The sequence below is a fragment of the Phoenix dactylifera genome, unplaced genomic scaffold (genome assembly GCF_009389715.1).
Source record: "Phoenix dactylifera cultivar Barhee BC4 unplaced genomic scaffold, palm_55x_up_171113_PBpolish2nd_filt_p 000270F, whole genome shotgun sequence".
In the NCBI taxonomy this organism is placed as follows: Eukaryota; Viridiplantae; Streptophyta; class Magnoliopsida; order Arecales; family Arecaceae; genus Phoenix; species Phoenix dactylifera.
In genome coordinates, this window is record NW_024067758.1 from 693,691 (window position 1) to 711,724 (window position 18,034).

Consider the following 18,034-nt stretch of genomic DNA (forward strand, 5'->3'; position numbering starts at 1 on the left):
GACTAGCGTATGATGTTGAAAGTTTCATGTTGGTGGATGGTGTCAGCGCCATTAGATATGCCAATGAAGTGGACCGGGAGGCTGCGATGAGGAATGGTCCTTGGATGGTGGCCGGACAGCTGCTTGCCATGGATCGATGGCGTCCCAATTTCATCTTGGGGGCCAGTGGTATCGGGCGGGTGGTGGTATGGCTCCGTATGCCCAGGTTGCCATTGGATTACTGGAAGAAGGAAACCATTCTTCGGATTGCGGCGAGTGCCGGCAACCCTCTAGAGTTAGATGGCTTCATGGCGCAGGGGAAGCGGTACGGATTTGCCAGGTTGAAGATCGAGCTGGACATCTCAGCTCCGCTCAAGCCGGGGACTTTCGTGTTCAGAAAATCGGCGGGAAGAGAGAAATTCTGGCAGGACTTTACCTATGAAAGCTTGTCTGTTCCATGCTCTAAGTGCAGTCAGATTGGACACTCATCGGTGGACTGCGAGTTTCCGCTTCCGGCGGCGGTGGGGCAGGAATCGGCGGTGGGGAAGGAATTGGCGGCGGAGAAGCATGGATTGGAAGAGGATGCAAATGGAAAGGCCACGGCAGAGGTCCCCAAGCAGGTGGATAGGGAGGGCAATGGGTCCGAAATGGATGGTATCTACGGACCATGGATGGTTACTAACCGAATCGGGTTCCGACGGGCGCCCATGGCGGCGTACTGGAGGAAGGAGACGAAGGGGACTGATGCGAGGAAGAACTCGACGCCCATCACAAGCTCCGGACCGAGTTTGACGGGAGATAAGCCGATCCCTATGGGCTCCCCGGTCAACTTCGAAGGATGGCAGAAACCCTCCAAGGTGGCCTGCCGGAGGATGCCGGAGGACATCTCGAAAGCTGGAGCAGGTGCCGTTCCGGGTGGTCCGTGTCAACCCAGTTCCGGTTCCGGGTTGGGTGCCGAGTTAGGTTCTCGGCCGGATTCGAGTCGGGTCGAAATCAACCTGGCCCGGGTTGAGATGAGGCCCAAATCAAGCAGCGGACTGCAATCAGGTGGGCCGGGCCTCAGCCCGATGAAACGGCCCAGGAGCCCAGCTTTGGATCAAAGGGAAGCGGGCCTCATGGTGGGAGGACCATCTCGAGCTGCTGGGAGAGTTACGCCTTCGTCCACGAAGGCTGGGCAGTCGGTGGTCATCGCTCGTCGGAGTAGCAGGAGCTCCCCCCCCGCCGTCTGCGACAGCGCATGGCCGCGGGGAGCTGCCGATGCCTCACAGTAGGGGGGAGCCACCTGGGCGGCGTTTGTCCCACGGTGGCGGAGGGCTTGGCCGAGTCGGGGGCAATGGCGATGGCTGAGGATGAGCCTGGGGAGCTGGTGGTGCGGCAGGGTGGAGCGGAGGACGGCTTCGTCATCGGTTCTGAGGAGGTGGCTGTCGCCGGCTGTGGCTTTGATCTCCCGACCAAACCGTGCCAAATGGCACGGATGGCCAATGATGCTCTTCTCAAGGTGAGGCTAACGCGGGGAAGGCCAAGTGTGGGGAATCGGGTGTTGATGTGGAGGCTTTGAATTTTGGTGGAAGGCAGAGAGAGCCAACGGCTACTGGCATGGGTACTGTAGCTGCAGTGTGCCATATGGCACAGGAGTGCAGTGGGGGGCAGCATCACCAAATCCTGCTTCAATTAATGGCTTGAGCCAAGGGGAAGAACATTGATGCTCTAGGAGGTGAAGGGAGCGTGGAGGAGGCAATAGGCAGCAGCAACAGCTCCGGGGTCGTGGGTTGTGCGGAGTTCTTGGGTGATTTATGAAGATTTTGCTATGGAATTGTCGTGGGGCGGGGAAACCTTCCTTTGCCCCCGCTTTCCGTAGGTTGGTGCAATTGCACAACCCTGACATTGGTGTATTGTTTGAGACCCCACTTTCCGAGAAGAGTCTACAGAAGGCTAGAAAGGCATTACCGAGATCATGAGGGTTCTATGCTGTGGAATCTCAAGGATTGTCGGGAGGCATTATAGTCACTTGGGGTTTGGGGCGATGCAGGTTGGACAGCTTCAATGTTTATAATCAGGAGGTAATTATGGTGATTTCGGAGGGTAATAGGAACCATTGGGTTCTCTCAGCGGTGTATGCTAGTACTGAGTATAGGAAAATGAGGACCCTGTGGGAGGAAGCTTCTCAGGTGATCAGTCAGGGCTACCCAGTGTTGATGGCAGGGGATTTCAATTGTATTATTGACTCCCAGGAGAAGATGGCGGGAAGCCCTTCTCCCACAATAGGAAGATTAAGGAGTTCCAGGACTTTCTCACTTCCAATGGGCTCATTGATTTGGGCTACTCGGGCCATAGCCCCTTGCTGGTGAGTACTGAGGCACATATCCCAGTTCGTTCCCCCTTTAGATTTAAGAAGTTTTGGCTTTGCTACCCTCGGTCCTGGGAGATGGTGAGGGAGGCATAGTGTGCCCCGGTTAGAGGAGATGCTATGTATCGGGTGTTCCGCAGGTTGGAGTTGGTTAGGAGGCGGTTGCAGAGGTGGAACCGTGAGGAAGTGTGGAATATTTTCAGGAGGACGGAGGAGGAAGAGGAGGTCATTGCCATATTACAGTCTCAGGAGGCACAGAGGGAAGGATTATCGGAGGAGGTGGGGGAGCTCAGATCGCATTTGGCTTTACATGATTCTCTTCTCAGACAGCAGGAGACACTATAGAGACAGAAATCTAGAATTCAGTGGATTTTGGAGGGGGATTGAAATACCAGATTCTTTCATCAGGCGACGGTGATCAGGAGGCACCAGAATAGGATCAGAGTCATCAGGGGTGAGTATAGGCAGCTGTCAGATGATCATGCTATGATTCGGAGGGTGGTGGAGGGCTTCTTCAAAGCTAGGTGGACAAAGTAAACGGGGGATGGGAGTCGAGCAGTGATGCCGATGCCTGCGGTCCGAGTGTTGGAGGAGATTGGAGCGTTGATTAGGCCGGTGTCGGAGAGGGAGATCAGAGAGGTAGTGTGGTCCCTCGAGGGGGACAAGGCGCTAGGGCCAGATGGTTTTCCACCCTTGTTCTTTCGAAGGTATTAGATGATAGTGGGACAGGATGTGACAACGGCTATACAGCAGTTTTTCAGTATAGCAGTGATGCCGTTAGATTGGCAGAGGACTTTTATCACTTTGATTCCAAAGCGGCAGGATGCTACTGAGCCGGGTCATTTTCGACCGACTAGTCTGTGTACTACCTTGTACAAGGCTACGACGAAGTTACTTGCCGTTAGTTTGAGGGATATTCTTCCGAGGCTGATCAGTCCAGAGCAGGGAGCTTTTATTGGAGGGCGCAGCATCTCCGACAATGTCCTAAGAGCACAGGAGTTCATGTTTGATTTGGGTAGAGCCCCGATGAGGAGGAGCTTGATGGGAGTCAAGCTTGATATGGAGAGGGCCTACGACAGGGTGCGTTGGGATTTTGTGGAGCAGTCTCTGCAGGAGTTTGGCTTTCATGAGACATGGATTCAGTGGATCATGGGTTGTGTTAGGGCTCCATCGTTCGCCATCCTGGTGAATGGCACGCCATCTTGTTTCTTCGAGCCCTCGGAAGGGTTGCGCCAGGGATGTCCCCTATCCCTCCTGTTGTTTATCATTTGTGCGGATGCACTATCTAGAGCCTTGCGTCATGCTAATGATCACTCAGAAGTTGGAGGCTTACAGGCCAATGGTGAGAGCTACCCCGATTTTCCATTTACTTTTTGCTGATGACTGCTTGTTGCTAGCCCGGTCGTCGCAGCAGGACGCCCGAGTTATTGGTAGGATTCTTCGGGACTATTGTGCAGTGTCAGGGTAGAGGGTCAATTTTTCGAAGTCAGCTGTGTGCTTCAGTCTGAAGACCATATAAGAGATGAGGCATTCTATTCTAGAGATTTTGGAGATGGGCGAGCAGGATGGCACTATGAGATACCTGAGAGTCCCGATTTAAGATCGGCAGTTGCGTGGCAGGGATTGCCTTCCCTTGAGCTCAGCATCAGGCGGAGGCCGGAGGGCTGGCAGATGCATTCATTGTCTATGATGGGCAGGATCACCATGATCCGGTCAGTTCTCTTTTCGATTCCTATTTACTTACTCTCCAATTCCTTCATCCCAGTGTCGGTTTTGAGGTCTCTTGAGCAACTATTCAGAAACATCATCTGGGGAAGGCATAGAGGTAGAGGAGGTATCCATATGTTAGCATGAGAGGTGGTGTGTCAGCCTACCAGGTTTGGAGGTTTGGGGGTGCAGTCCTTGTTGGAGAGACGGAAGGTGTTAGCGGCCCAACACGTCGCGAGATTTGTACTGGAGCCCGATAGTATATGGTCCTTATTGATGAGGGCAAAGTATGGTGTGTTGGTGCCTGGAGCGAGAGCTTCCCGCCGCCATTCACCACTGTGGAGGGAGATGTGTGCCAGAGCTATGTTGGTCCTCTCGGAGATTAGATGGGCCCTTGGTGACGGCCGGTCCATCGATGTTTTGGAGGATTGTTAGGTGACTGTACAGCCGCTCAGTCGTTTGCCGACCATGGTGGATTCGGGTCGACTGGCGGGCCACGATTAGTGATTTGATGGTTTCAGAGGAGAGCCGATGAAGGGAGGTGCTGATTCGAGAGGTTTTTGGGGAGCACTTGGCGGAGAAAGTCTTGGCTCTCCCGGTGCCTATTTAGGAGCCTGACAGGTTAGCGTGGGCGTCGACGGGGCGGTCGTAGATGCGTATGAGGGATCTACAAGTTCTGATCAGGAAGGAGCCAGTGCGGCAGATCGAGGGAGGATAGAATTGGAGGATGCGGATTCATCCACGGGTGGCGCTCTTTTTTTGGAAGGTGGCTTGAGGCTGCCTTCCTACCAGGAGCGTGCTAGTTAGGCGGAGCATGCGGATCCCTCTGTTGTGAGGTGTGCACGGACTCTGAGAAGACTATTGGGCATGCTCTTCTGCAGTGTCCCAGAGCCAGGGAGATATGGAGGAGGTCACCAGTCCCTCTTCCCTAGTCGGTGGTGTCGGTACAGGATCTGCTGCAGCTGCTGAAAGACTCCTTTCGGAGTCCTAAATCTGTTGAGGCAGGGGTACTTAGAGCATATCTGGCCTACAATATTTGGTTGGATAGAAATACGGGCTTGTTTGAGGGCAGAAGGTCTTCTCCGAGGTTGGTGGTGGTTAGAGCAGTGCTTCAGGCCAGGGAGGTGACTTCATACACTGCTATGTGTTCTCTTGGGATGGCCAGGGACATTTGGGGTATTTGCTTCGCTGTTATAGCGCCCAGGTTCGCTCTCGTTTTTTGGATGCCCCCATCTCCTAGTTTTCTAAAGGTGAACTTTGACGGCAGCGTGTCTGCAGATGGAAGGTCCGGAGGTGTTGGATTTGTGATCAGAGACCACCGTGGCAGTTTGGTAGAAGCAAGGGGTCGTCGCACGCCAGGCCTTATTGAGCTGGGGCAGAGCTTCGAGCAGCCTGGGAGGGGATATCATATGCAAGACGGGTGCTCGGGGCCGAATGGTTATATATTGAGGGGGACTCATCTATGGTCATCGAGTGGATACGGGGTGCGGATAGGATGGAGATGGTCACCCACTTATTCATAAGACACACAGGCTGGTAGTAGAGCTAGGTGTGCACTAGGTAACATATTTTTCGGGAAGCGAACAGGGCAGCAGACTGAGTCACCTCCTATATTGCACGTCATTCCAGAGAGTTTTTATGGACACCCACAGTAGAGCTCCCACACCCATTATACTTTTTACTTTCTTCTGACTTGGCAGGATGTACTCACGTTAGAGCTATATGAATTGCCGTTTTTACCAAAAAAAAAAAAGAAAAAAAAAACAAAGTAAGAACATGAGGGGGCCTGAGCACATAAAGGTGCAGTTGAACTCAGATTCTATATAATGATAAAATCATGTTCAACACCTGGTTAAAAGAAGCTGGCACTTCCATTAGCCAGTAAGACCTAGGAACTAAATAGCATCACCAGAATGCATCATTTCAACCATTTGGTTTAAGTCTTAAATCTATATCCTTTCCTAAAGGCATATGTCAAAATTTTCTTCCCGTTCCAGTGTCGGAAAATACTAAGAGACAACTATACACATGTTTCTAAGACTAACTCTCTGTATAGGTGCATGACCTGGAATTCCAAGTACAGCCTAAAGTGGAGCTTTGGTGTTCTATTACATTAACAAAAGCAGCCAATGCTCTCAAAATAAATGATTTGTTTATAAAGATAGTTTCATGGAAGTCAATGGAAGGCTTTGAAAACCAAAGAATAGCATTCATATATATGTGAAATAAAAGCATATGCTGATTGATTTCAATAAAGGTAGTCTAAATGTTCCAAATGCAATTTTTGTAACATTAGCTTGTACTGAAAAAAAAAACTATTTGTTGGACAAAGTGCCTAAGTTCTAGATAACACTTTGAAGCAATGTAGATAAGGATGCAATTTCCCAAAAAAAAAGACTAAATAACTGTAAAGTCAAACCTCAAAGTGTCTGCTCTGTAAAGATTTTGATCATGGCAACAAAAAGACTAATATTAACTTCCAGAAAGTAAGCAAGGCAAGAAAAAAAGATGACTAAACATTAATTAAGTGAATGTTGATGAAGTATGGTAGCCGCGTGAGAGCACTTTTAAAAAAAATAGATCCATATCATCAAGCAAACCATTTTTTTTAAAAAAAGAGAGAAAGAAATATAAAAGGACACGTTAGTGATGAACTGCAAAATGGAAGAAACAATAAAACGATCAACTGAAACACAAAATTCATCATACAAATGAAATTTCGAACAACTGATGATGATATTGATTATGATGATGAAAGCCAAAACCCACAGTCTCCCCTGTTTAGCTGAGCGGGATAGGTAGGTCCCGGTTAGCCTCGGATGCAAATGCGCCATTTCAAAACCCTAAACCCCAAATACCAAGAAGAAAACCACTTCTCTTCTAAATCTACACAAAAAAAATCTCGACATGCGGAAACCCCCTTGGAGATACCCGAAAACCCAAAAATTGCACCAGAACCCAACCTAAAACCCAAACCCAGTTTCCTAAGCTCAACAATTAGTTGAAAAAAATAATAAAAATAAAATAGAGATCGTAATCAAATCTTTAGGCATAAAACGATGGATTTTTATTCCAGGAGAAAACATCAGGATCGGATTTTTATCAATCAAAAAAAAAAAACCGCACCTGAATGTGTGTGATCGATAAATCGTTGAAATCGTCCAAGCTCTGCGGGTCCTCCTCCTGCAAAATCCGGCACTCGGGGCTCCTTCGGACGCAGCTCAGGGTCTCGGCCCAGTTCTTGTCGCCGGCGAGCCTTTCTTGGCGCCACTGGGAGTAGTCGTCGCCGGTGAGGACGAAGCCGAAGACGACGAGACCGCAGAGAACAAGGACGAGGACGAGCATGGAGAGGAAGGAGAGCCAGAAGAGGCGGGGGGCGCGGAAGCAGGCGGCGGCGGTCGCGGCGAGGCAGGCGGCCATGAGGATGGCGGCGACGGCGATGACGGGGTGCTGGACGAAGTTGTTGCAGTCGGAGAGGCCAATTCCGCCGACGAGGATCGAGAGGGAGAGGAGGAAGGCCACGAAGTTGAGAACGCCCAAGAAGCAGTGCCCGACGGCCATCGCTTCCGAAGAAAGAACGATGCGGGAAGCTCTCGAGAGTGGAAGGGAATTTAGGCCCTGTTTGGGGAGCTTTTGGAGCTTGATCAAGAACGGTGTTTCGTAAATTTTTCAAAAAGCTGTTTCAGCTTTTGCGGGAAGCTGAAAACAGCTTTTAGAAGAAAGCTCTAATTTGGAGCTTTTAAAAAGAAGCTGTTTCAGCTTTTTCGAAAAGCTATATTTTTGACAAAAATGCCCATATTAAAATAACATAATTACATAGTTTAGCTCTGTATAAACCTAAAAATCTGCTGGAGCCAAGAACTCAAGCCGTCAGACTCCCTTCCGTAAGAAAAGGTATTTTTCTTACAATTTTTGTATGCATCTCTTGAACCACATTTTAGAAGAAAAAAATTTTAATCCTTTTCCACACCTTCCAAAATCAATCTATTGTTTTTTTTTTTATCATCAACCTCGCGGCCCACGCTGAGGTCCTCCTCAAGCGTGGACCATGAAGAAGAGCCCCAAGACCGCGGAAAATTATTTTATAGAAAATTATAGAAAATTATTATGAAAAATTATTTTATACTAATAATTATAATATTTATACCTTTATTTTTGTATTATACTATAAATATAATATCATATTATATTATATCATAATACATTAATATGTTATGTTAAATAATTTAATATTATGTTATATTATGAAAAATTAATTTATACTAATAATTATAATATTTTATACCTTTATTTTTGTATTATACTATAAATATAATATCATATTATATTATATCATAATACATTAATATGTTATGTTAAATAATTTAATATTATGTTATATTATGGAAAATTAATTTATACTAATAATTATAATATTTTATACCTTTATTATTGTATTATACTATAAATATTGTATTATATTACATTACATTATAATACATTAATATGTTATTTTAAATAATTTAATATTATGGTATATTATGAAAAATTAATTTATAATATTAATTATAATATTTTATACCTTTATTTTTGTATTAAACTATAAATATAATATCATATTATATTATATCATAATATATTAATATGTTATGTTAAATAATTTAATATTATGTTATATTATGGAAAATTAATTTATACTAATAATTATAATATTTTATACCTTTATTTTTGTATTATACTATAAATATAATATCATATTATATTATATCATAATACATTAATATGGTATGTTAAATAATTTAATATTATGTTATATTATGGAAAATTAATTTATACTAATAATTATAATATTTTATACCTTTATTATTGTATTATACTATAAATATTGTATTATATTACATTACATTATAATACATTAATATGTTATTTTAAATAATTTAATATTATGTTATATTATTGAAAATTAATTTATAATATTAATTATAATATTTTATACCTTTATTATTGTATTATACTATAAATATTGTGTTATATTACATTACATTATAATACATTAATATGTTATTTTAAATAATTTAATATTATGTTATATTATGAGAAATTAATTTATACTAATAATTATAATATTTTATACTTTTATTATTGTATTATATTATAAATATAATATATATTACATTATATCATAATACATTAATATGTTATGTTAAATAATTTAATATTATGTTATATTACCAAATATTAATTTACTCTAATAATTATATTACTATTATGCTATATTAACATAATATTATTTTATATTACAATAATATTATACTATATCGTATATTTATGTATTAATTTATGTTAATAATAATAAAATTTACAATTAACTTGGAGTTTGAAACAAAGTTGTTGTAATCTCGTGAGCCAATTAGAGCGAATCCACCTACTGCCACCGAATCCTGAGCCGTCAAAATACTCTCAGGATACTCTAGCTTATATGTTTCCGATCGAATCACTTCGGCCACTCGGTGTTTGGGCTCAGCTTCCCGAAGTCTTCTGTTTATGATGCTTCGGTCTTAAGTGAGGCCATCATATCAAAAAATTTACCTTTGATTCTTGAATTGTAATATTGAGATGCTCTTTGTTGATACGTCGCCATGCAGATTTGAGCATGTTCTCTAGTTTATTCTAATAGATTAAAATTAGCTCAGAGCTGATTTGAGTTTGTGTAGTCGTGGAAGTTTTTTACCTAAAGTGAGAGAAACCCGATCTCCAGTGAAATCACCACCTCTACTCCAAAAGTGAGGTTGAAGGGCGTTTCTCCAGTAGGAATTCGATATATTGTTCAATATGCCCATAAGACATTATAGATCTCTTCGGCTTATAGTTTTTTTGCTCGGTCCAATCTTGCCTTCAGACCCTGTAGAATTGTTCAATTGGTCATCTCGGCCTCCCCATTAGTCTAGGGGTGCGCTACCAAAGTAAACCAATGATTGATTTCGAGCTCAACGCAAAATTTTTTGAATCAGGCATTGTCGAATTGATGCCCATTATCTACGATGATTACCTAAAGAAATTCAAACTTGCAAATTATGCCTTCTAGATAAAGTCTTGAGTTTATACCTCGGTAATCTGAGCTACTGGTTTGGCTTCCACCCATTTAGTGAAGTAATCCACAGCCACAACGAAGAACTTGCGCTGCCCAGCTGCCATTGGAAAAGGTCCGAGAATATTGATTCCCCATTGTGCAAATGGCCAAGGGGCGGTGATCAGTGTTAATAGCACCACTGGTCATTGTTGGATACTTGCATAGCATTGACATCGGTTGCATTTGTTGACAAAGTTGGTCACATTCTTCTATAAGGTCAGCCAGTAGTATCATTGTTGCAGAATCTTATAGAACAAAGATCTGCCCCTCAGGTGATTGCCATATATTCTTTCATATAATTCCCAAAGTGCATAATCTGCCTCGGTTGGACGGAGGCACTTGAGGAGCGGAAGTAAAAATAATATCTGATATAGCTTGTTATCAAGAAGAACATAATGGAAGGCTTGATGCTTTATTTGGCAAGCTCCAGCCTGATTTGTAGGCAATTTTTCGTCCTTTAAAATGTCGATAAGAGGATCCATCCAGCTCGATTCGACAGTGGTGTTCATTACGAACTCAGGCTCATCGATGCTTGGCATCCTAGGACTTCGAGATATGTGGCTTTAGTTAGGTTGGCAGTCTCCAAGGTGGCCAATTTTGACAGTAGGTCGGCCCTTGCATTTTCTGTTCGAGGAATTTGTTGTATATCAAAGCTATTAAAGATGAGTTGATGTTCTTTATCTTTTGTGCATATTTGATCATCGACGACCCCGAGTTTTGAACTCTCCTTGCACTTGGATGACAACTAATTGCAAGTCGCTGAAGGCTTTCAATTATTGCACACCGAGCTCCTTAGTAAACTTAAGCTCGGTGATAAACGCTTTATATTCAGCTTCATTATTTGAGGCTGGAAATTTGAACCATGGTATATACTCTATAATTACTCCATCTAGGCTGGTAAGTATGAGTTCATCCCCATTGCCCCCCGAGCTTGATAACCCATCTACATGTAAGATCCATGGCCACTCAGTAGGCTTGATGTAGCACAACTGCAGGGAAAGAGGAAAAGGAGGAAGAACAAGGGGGGAGGAAGAACAAGGGAGGGAGAAGGAAGAAGAGGTTATAGAGACGCAGGAAGAAGAGAAGGGGAGGAGGAAGAACAAGAAGAACAAGAAGGAGGCTAGGATTTTTTCATTCAATCATCAATTGCCTCATACATGAGAGGGGTGGTCTTTATATAGATCTTACATATTGACCCAATTACATAAACCCAATTGACTAGTCTAATAACAAAATAACTGACCAAATTGACTTGACTAAGACAAAAGCAAATAATGCAATAAAAGAAAAATGACTCGGACTCAAATGGACCCGATCTGAGTCTGACTCAATTCGTGGGCTCAGGATCATCTAAATGAAGGGCTTTGATGTCCCCATCAACTCCTCTTAGGTGGAAAAAACTCGATCCCATCGAGTACAGGTCTGGCCGGCTATCGTACTACTCCAAGAGATCGAGGTCAAGGCGCTGTAACTGGGCTCTGAAATTCCACGTCACGTTAGACTTTGGTCGACCTTTCCATCGAACAAGGTAACGTTGGTAACCACCGTTCCTGGTTGATATAACCTGCTCATCCAATATATGTTCTATTTATTCTCTACGTGCATGAAATTTGGGAGGTGGTGGCTCAACAGCAGGTAATAGATCAGGATGTTCAACATGGGCAGATATATCAATAAAGGGGTCAAAAGGCATGAATATTATCTTTTTGTATGGGACTAAATCTTCAATATTAAATGTCGCACTAATCCCATAGTCATCAGAAAGATCCACAACATATGCATTCGAACTAATTTTCTTTAAGACTTTAAACGGTTTCGCACTACAAGCTTGCAATTTCTTGAACATTTCCAAAGAAAGTCGTTCAAGCCTAATTCTTATCATGACGTAACCTCTTTCACTTAACTCTTTATAACGCCTGTGTAAATCAGCAAGGGAATTTATATTTTAAGTTATTAAAATGAATACAATTGCTGATTTCTTGGTGCAATGAATGTGGATGTGATGCAAATGATTGTGCAAACTCAAAGACGCTATACTGATGAGACATGAAAAATAGGTCTATGGGTTGCCTAGGTTTGTAATCATGCACCACTTCGAATGGACTTATGCCTATGGACTTATTAACCGAACTATTATATGCAAACTCAAATGTTGATAACATTAAATCCCAGATCCTAGCATATGCATTCGAGTTGAGCCTATGTTGTGGAAGGCTGGGCAGAGATGCTTTGAAAACTAGATCAATTGCATGTTGGATATCATGCATCGAAGGAAGTGCATCCGGAAGATCATCAGGGACTTCATAATAAAACTCCTCTAAAAGGAGAATTACTACAAAAGAATATTCAAAGTTGGACTCCGTATTGGTATCTTTAGCCACAAGTGCCAATTCAGGTGACTGGCTCTCAATATCTTTCACTACCTCTTCCACAGTAGTGATGTAAAGTGGCTTGGTTGTACTTAGGTCAATAGTCTCCTTTGAAAATTATTTTGGACAAAGTCTAATCCTGTGGGTTCGTCTTCAAAGTTTTCTACATAGTCTTCTATATTTGGTTCATAGACTTCTTCGACATATTCGGTCTCTTGGATCTCAGCTTCTAGTTCAGTAATCAAGTAAGTCTTGGCAGGGCATTGGGACGCGATGTGGCCGGACTTTTGGCGCTAGAAGCATTGGGTTTGGCTTCGAGAAGGAGGGTTGCAACCTAATATTCCTTTTTCCTTATCAATTGAAGGATTTGGGACAGGCATCGAGAAGGTCCTATTCGGTGCTTGGGTTAGACCGGGCTGATTAGAAGGATTGAAAAGCGGTCTAGGTTGTGGGAGATAATTTTGGTTAGGCTAGACTCCTGAGGCCAGTGGTCGAGGGTCGATGAGCCTCACCACAAGTAATCTTAAGAAACTATCTATATCTTGAGCCAACTTGTATGCTTGGTTAAGAGTGGTAATCTCTCGGAGGAGTAGTTCTTTCTGGATCTCCTCGCGGAGTCCTGCCCGAAACCTAGAGAGGGTAAGAGTCTCCTTTTTTATTACACCGCACTTCATATGAAACTCCTTAAATCGTGCGATGTAATCAGCAACCGTCGATGTCACTTGAGTTAGCTTCTGCCACCTATCCATAAGGTGTTGTCGGTACGAAAATGGCAGATACTTCTCATTTAGCTTTTCTTTCATATCCTCCCATGTAGTTATACGAGGAAGCCTTTGGGTCTTATGCATATGTTCAATATTATGCCAGTACCAGTGAGCTTGTCCAATAAGCTTCATTTTGGCAAATCGCACTTTTTTTTATTGTGAGTCATCTCGTTCCACTTAAGGTAATTATCCATGGCGGTTCTCCAATCGAGATACACACTTGGCTCGGGTTGATTAGCAAAGGTAGGGAACTCTATTCTTACGGTACGCAGCAGCCTCTCATCTAGATCGCGATGGTGATCGGGAGGTGGTTGGTTTCTAGGGGGATGGGAAAGGACAATAGGTGGTGCGGCCAAACCGATTTTAGGTTGAGCTGTAATGGGGGTTGGTGGTTTAGGGATCTTAGAATTTCGCATGAGCTCACGGATCTCTTGTTTGAATTCCTCGTTTCCAGCTCACATGGCATCGAACTGTTTATGAGAGATCTCAAAACGTCGGAATTCATGGTAGCTACAAGGGTTTTAGGTTGATTGAAATAGTACTCCCTATCACTACAGGTTGGTATGCAATGACAATACTAGGTGATGATGTGAAATGCAATGCCATTAATGAAACCCTAATAAATATGATGTAGGACCAAATTTGATGCAAGACAACCTACTAATGCAATCTATTATGATTTCAGAGATCAGCAAGTTTTCAAAAGAATAACTTAAAGTTTAAATGTTGCTGATTTTTACTTCGGTTATTCAGAATTAAGAATTAAGATTATTCAATTTAAGAAATTAGATTGCAATCAAGTAGTACAGTTGTTCTGATCCTAAATTAATCTGATCGAAGAATGTTGAGAAATGTCCAATTGCTAGGGTGTGCTAATTTAATATCTAGATTTTAAAGGCGAATAGGATGGGTTTGAAAGGAGGGGTTCTATGTTCTGAATTTTGACAGCAAAAGTAAGTTTCAAGAATATGGCTATCATGCAAGAGAACTAAAATATAATTAAATGAACAAGCCCAAAAAAGTGGAAACCTATCACCTATCGTGAAGCAGACGACTAGAGTCGTTCGCTTGTGGGCTGGGCGACGATCAGGGGCACAGTTGCAGTTGATGGCCTCTTCAATTGGCTTTAACTTGTGTTGGATCACTGCAATTTGGCGGGTCTGATTATCCCGCAAACTGAGGGGACGGATGTAAACGGCCTATATGGGATTAAGTCTGATGACGACAGGGTCTGTTGGGCCTTAAACTGAAGAAGGGGTGGGGAGGTGGTGGATCAGGCCTGTGTAGGGGCAGGGACTGTGGACTTGGGTGAGATTTTGGTGGGGTGTTGGGCTCGGGTGAGTTGCAGTGGCCGAAGAAAAAAGGGATGAGGGGAGGCGGAAGGTGATGGGGGTTCGGGATGGGGACGGCCGGCGGCGGAGCAGAGGCAGGGGAATGAGGGGATGAGGGGAAAGAGGGGAGGCAGAAGGTGATGGGGGTTTGGGATGGGGATGGCCGGCGGTGGAGCAGAGGCAGGGGGATGGATCTCGGCGCCGAGAAGGAAGCATAGGGGTGGGCGGCTCTGTGGTTCGGTGGCGGCGTGCTCGGAGAAGAGCAGCGGCACGACTGGCGCGACAGCTAGGAAGTGGCGGCAGTGGGGGAGACCGAGGTGGTGGTCCTCGGGTGGCAGCGCTCTAAAGGGGAGATCACAGAGGAGGTGCTCGGGTGGCGACGGCGGCGAGGCATGCGTAGGCGGTTCGGCTCGGCGGGGAGCTCAGGGCGGGGCGGCACTGGCGGAGACCTCGACGGAGACAGGAGGCGAGAGGCGGCTCGGGCTTCGGTGGCGCGGCGGGAACCGAGCAGCGGAGTGGTGGCGGCGCGACGGCGGTGGAGCGACGACGGCCACGACTCGGGGAAGACGAAGAGGTAACCCCTCTTTTTTTTTACTCTTTTTTTTACTCCTTTTTTTCTCTTTTTTTTTGCACGCATGTGGGGTCATGTGTGAAGCTTTTTTTTTTGAACCAGGTTATCGGATTCGAGTTAACGAGTTTTGTGACTTACCCTTTAATCCTTTCTTCAACCTCCCTTTGGCTATGGGAGGGCGTGCCGATAATCGCAGTGGCGGCTGCGGGGGCCCAGAGGGCGCGGCAGCGGCTGCGGGCTTGCGGTGACCGGCGGCGACTGATGGCAACCGACCGTGGGGCTCCATGGCGGCAGTCTCCTCTACGGACACGATGTAGGCGGCCGGTCATAGGCTTCCGCGAGCGACAACAGGGCGCCCGATGGTGGCGGAGCGCTCGGGGCGCGTGGCGACACTTCGGAGGAGGCGACACTCGGCCTGGAGGTGGTGCTATGCAGCGGCGATGGAGCGTGGGAGTGGTGGCCGCGGGCTTGGCGGCTGGCAGGATGGGCCCAACGAACAAGGGTTTTCCCCTTTTTTTTTGTTGCCTCTGGTGAGAACCGAGAGACAGAGCGAGACTCTTTTTTTTTTGCTACTTTTCTTGGGAGCACCGAGAGAGAGAGAGAGAGAGGAAAGGGGTGGTGGGCCGTGGGAAGTTGAGGGAGAAGCGGTGTTGGGAAGGCCGAGGCGGTGGGGTGAGGCTGCGCAGCGGGAGTGGCAGTGGATTCAAGTGGCAGCAAGGGAGAAAGATGCTGTTTAGGGATCCGAGGCTTTGGCACAGAGGCAAAGCCAAAGCTTTGATACCAAGCTAATGTAGCATAACTGCAGGGAAAGAGGAAAAGGAGGAAGAACAAGGGAGGGAGAAGGAAGAAGAGGTTATAGAGACGCAGAAAGAAGAGAAGGGGAGGAGGAAGAAAAAGAAGAACAAGAAGAAGGCTAGGGTTTTTTCATTCAATCATCAATTACCTCATACATGAGAGGGGTGGTCTTTATATAGGCCTTACATATTGATCCAATTACATAAATCCAATTGACTAGTCTAATAACAAAACAACTGGCCAAATTGATTTGACTAAGACAAAAACAAATAATGCAATAAAAGAAAAATGACTCGGACTCAAATGCACCCGATCTGGGTCTGAGTCAATCCGGAGGCTTAGGATCATCTAAATGAAGGGCTCTGATGTCCTCATCAAGTCTTCTTTTTTTTGAGGAGCTCAAGAGAATCTTCATCGAAAATGGTACATTCCACCAGAAAGTCAGCCAACATCTACGCTTATACTTAAGGTTAAACTCTCTGAGCTCAACTGCCCCACTTTGCCAACTGACCTACATTTTTAAGTTTTTACATAATTTATTTCATTGGTTAGTCAGTTAGGATTGTGATTGATTGGGCTTGAAAGTACAGTCAGAGCTTTCGAGCTGAGATGATGAGGGCATACACCGTTTTTCCAACTTGAAATACCTCGTCTCGGCATCTCATAGAATTCAACTTGTGTAGTAGATTGGTTGTTGACGTCTTTCTTCTTCTCATAGCAAAATCGAGCTCACAGCAGAAGAAGAAATAGCTAAATATAAATAAAGCATTTCTCCCACCAGTGGTTTTATAAGGAGAGGCGATGAGCTAAGATACTCCTTCAATTGGTCGAAGGCCACTTCACTCCTTGGGCCACTAGAAATTCTTTGGATGCTATAGAGCCTTGAAGAATGGGAGGCAGCGCTCCACCGATTTGGACACAAATCTTCCAAGTACTACAATCCGACCAACCATGCATTGAACTTCTTTGACAATCTTTGGTGGTGCATCCCTATACTGCTCAGATTTTCTTCGGATTTGCCTCAATGCCTCGTTGTGCTACTATAAATCCCAAAAGAAATTTCGAGGTGATTCTAAAAGCACACTTAGTTGGATTAAGCTTTATTCAAAATTTTATGAGGGTCGCGAAAGCTTTCTCTAAATCGGTTATATGTTGCTCTGCTGCTCGGCTTTTTACGAGCATATCATCTACATATACCTCCATATTCCAGCCAATTTGTTCTTTAAAAATTTTGTTAACGAGCCATTGGGTAAGTTGCTCATGTATTTTCTAAGCCAAAAGGCATTATCTTGTAATAGAGAGGCCCTTATCAGTAAGAAAGGTTGTTTTCTCCTTATCTTTGGGTGCCATTTGAATTTGGTTATACCCAAAAAATGCATTCATAAAGGTCAGCAGCTGATGTCCTAAGGTCGCATCCACGAGCTGATCAATCCTTAGAAGTGGAAAGCTGTCTTTAGGATAAGCCTTATTTAGATCGGTATAGTCAATACAAACTACAATTTTTCATTAGCTTTCTTAACAAGTACAATATCGGCCAGCTAAATAGAATAATTTACCTCGCGAACAAAGTCAGCCTCCAAAAACTTGTCAACTTCTTGGTCTATGACTTGTTGCCTTTCTGTGGTGAAGTTCCTTTTCTTCGGTCGCACAAGTCGATATGTCGGGTTCACGTTAAGCTTATGAATAATCACCTTGAAGCTTATGCATCGCATGTCAGTGGCCGATCAGGCGAAGACATCAGTGTTGGCATAAAGAAAGTTAATTACTTTAGCCCAATTTTGTTCATTTAGCTTCAAGCCGATCTGCACAATTTGATCAGGTTCATCTTCTCTTAAGGAGACCTACACCAACTCTTAGATCGGTTCTTCTCACTACTCCTTCTGTTCATCTCTTGTGTCCAACTCTTCAATTGATAGAGTTTCTGCTAGTTTTTTCCCTTTGAGGGTGGTCATATAGCATTAACGAGCTAATATTTGGTCACCTCATATTTCTCCCACTCTACTTCTTGTAAAAATTGCATGAGCAGATGATAGGTAGATACCACAACTCGAAAAGCATTAAG

The 18,034-nt window shown here is 44.4% G+C and overlaps 1 protein-coding gene across 2 annotated transcripts in view; it reads right to left on the bottom strand.

Moving 5' to 3' along the window:
- LOC103698274 (tetraspanin-8-like) overlaps positions 1-7,631 on the bottom strand; it is a 28,934-nt gene extending 21,303 nt beyond the window's left edge. For both annotated transcript variants that reach the window (XM_039117748.1, XM_039117747.1), the window contains exon 1: positions 7,160-7,631. In XM_039117748.1, coding sequence (XP_038973676.1) covers positions 7,160-7,594 — 435 coding nt within the window. In that variant the 5' untranslated portion in view covers positions 7,595-7,631. The remainder of the gene's footprint in view (positions 1-7,159) is intronic.
- Positions 7,632-18,034: the final 10,403 nt, after the last annotated feature.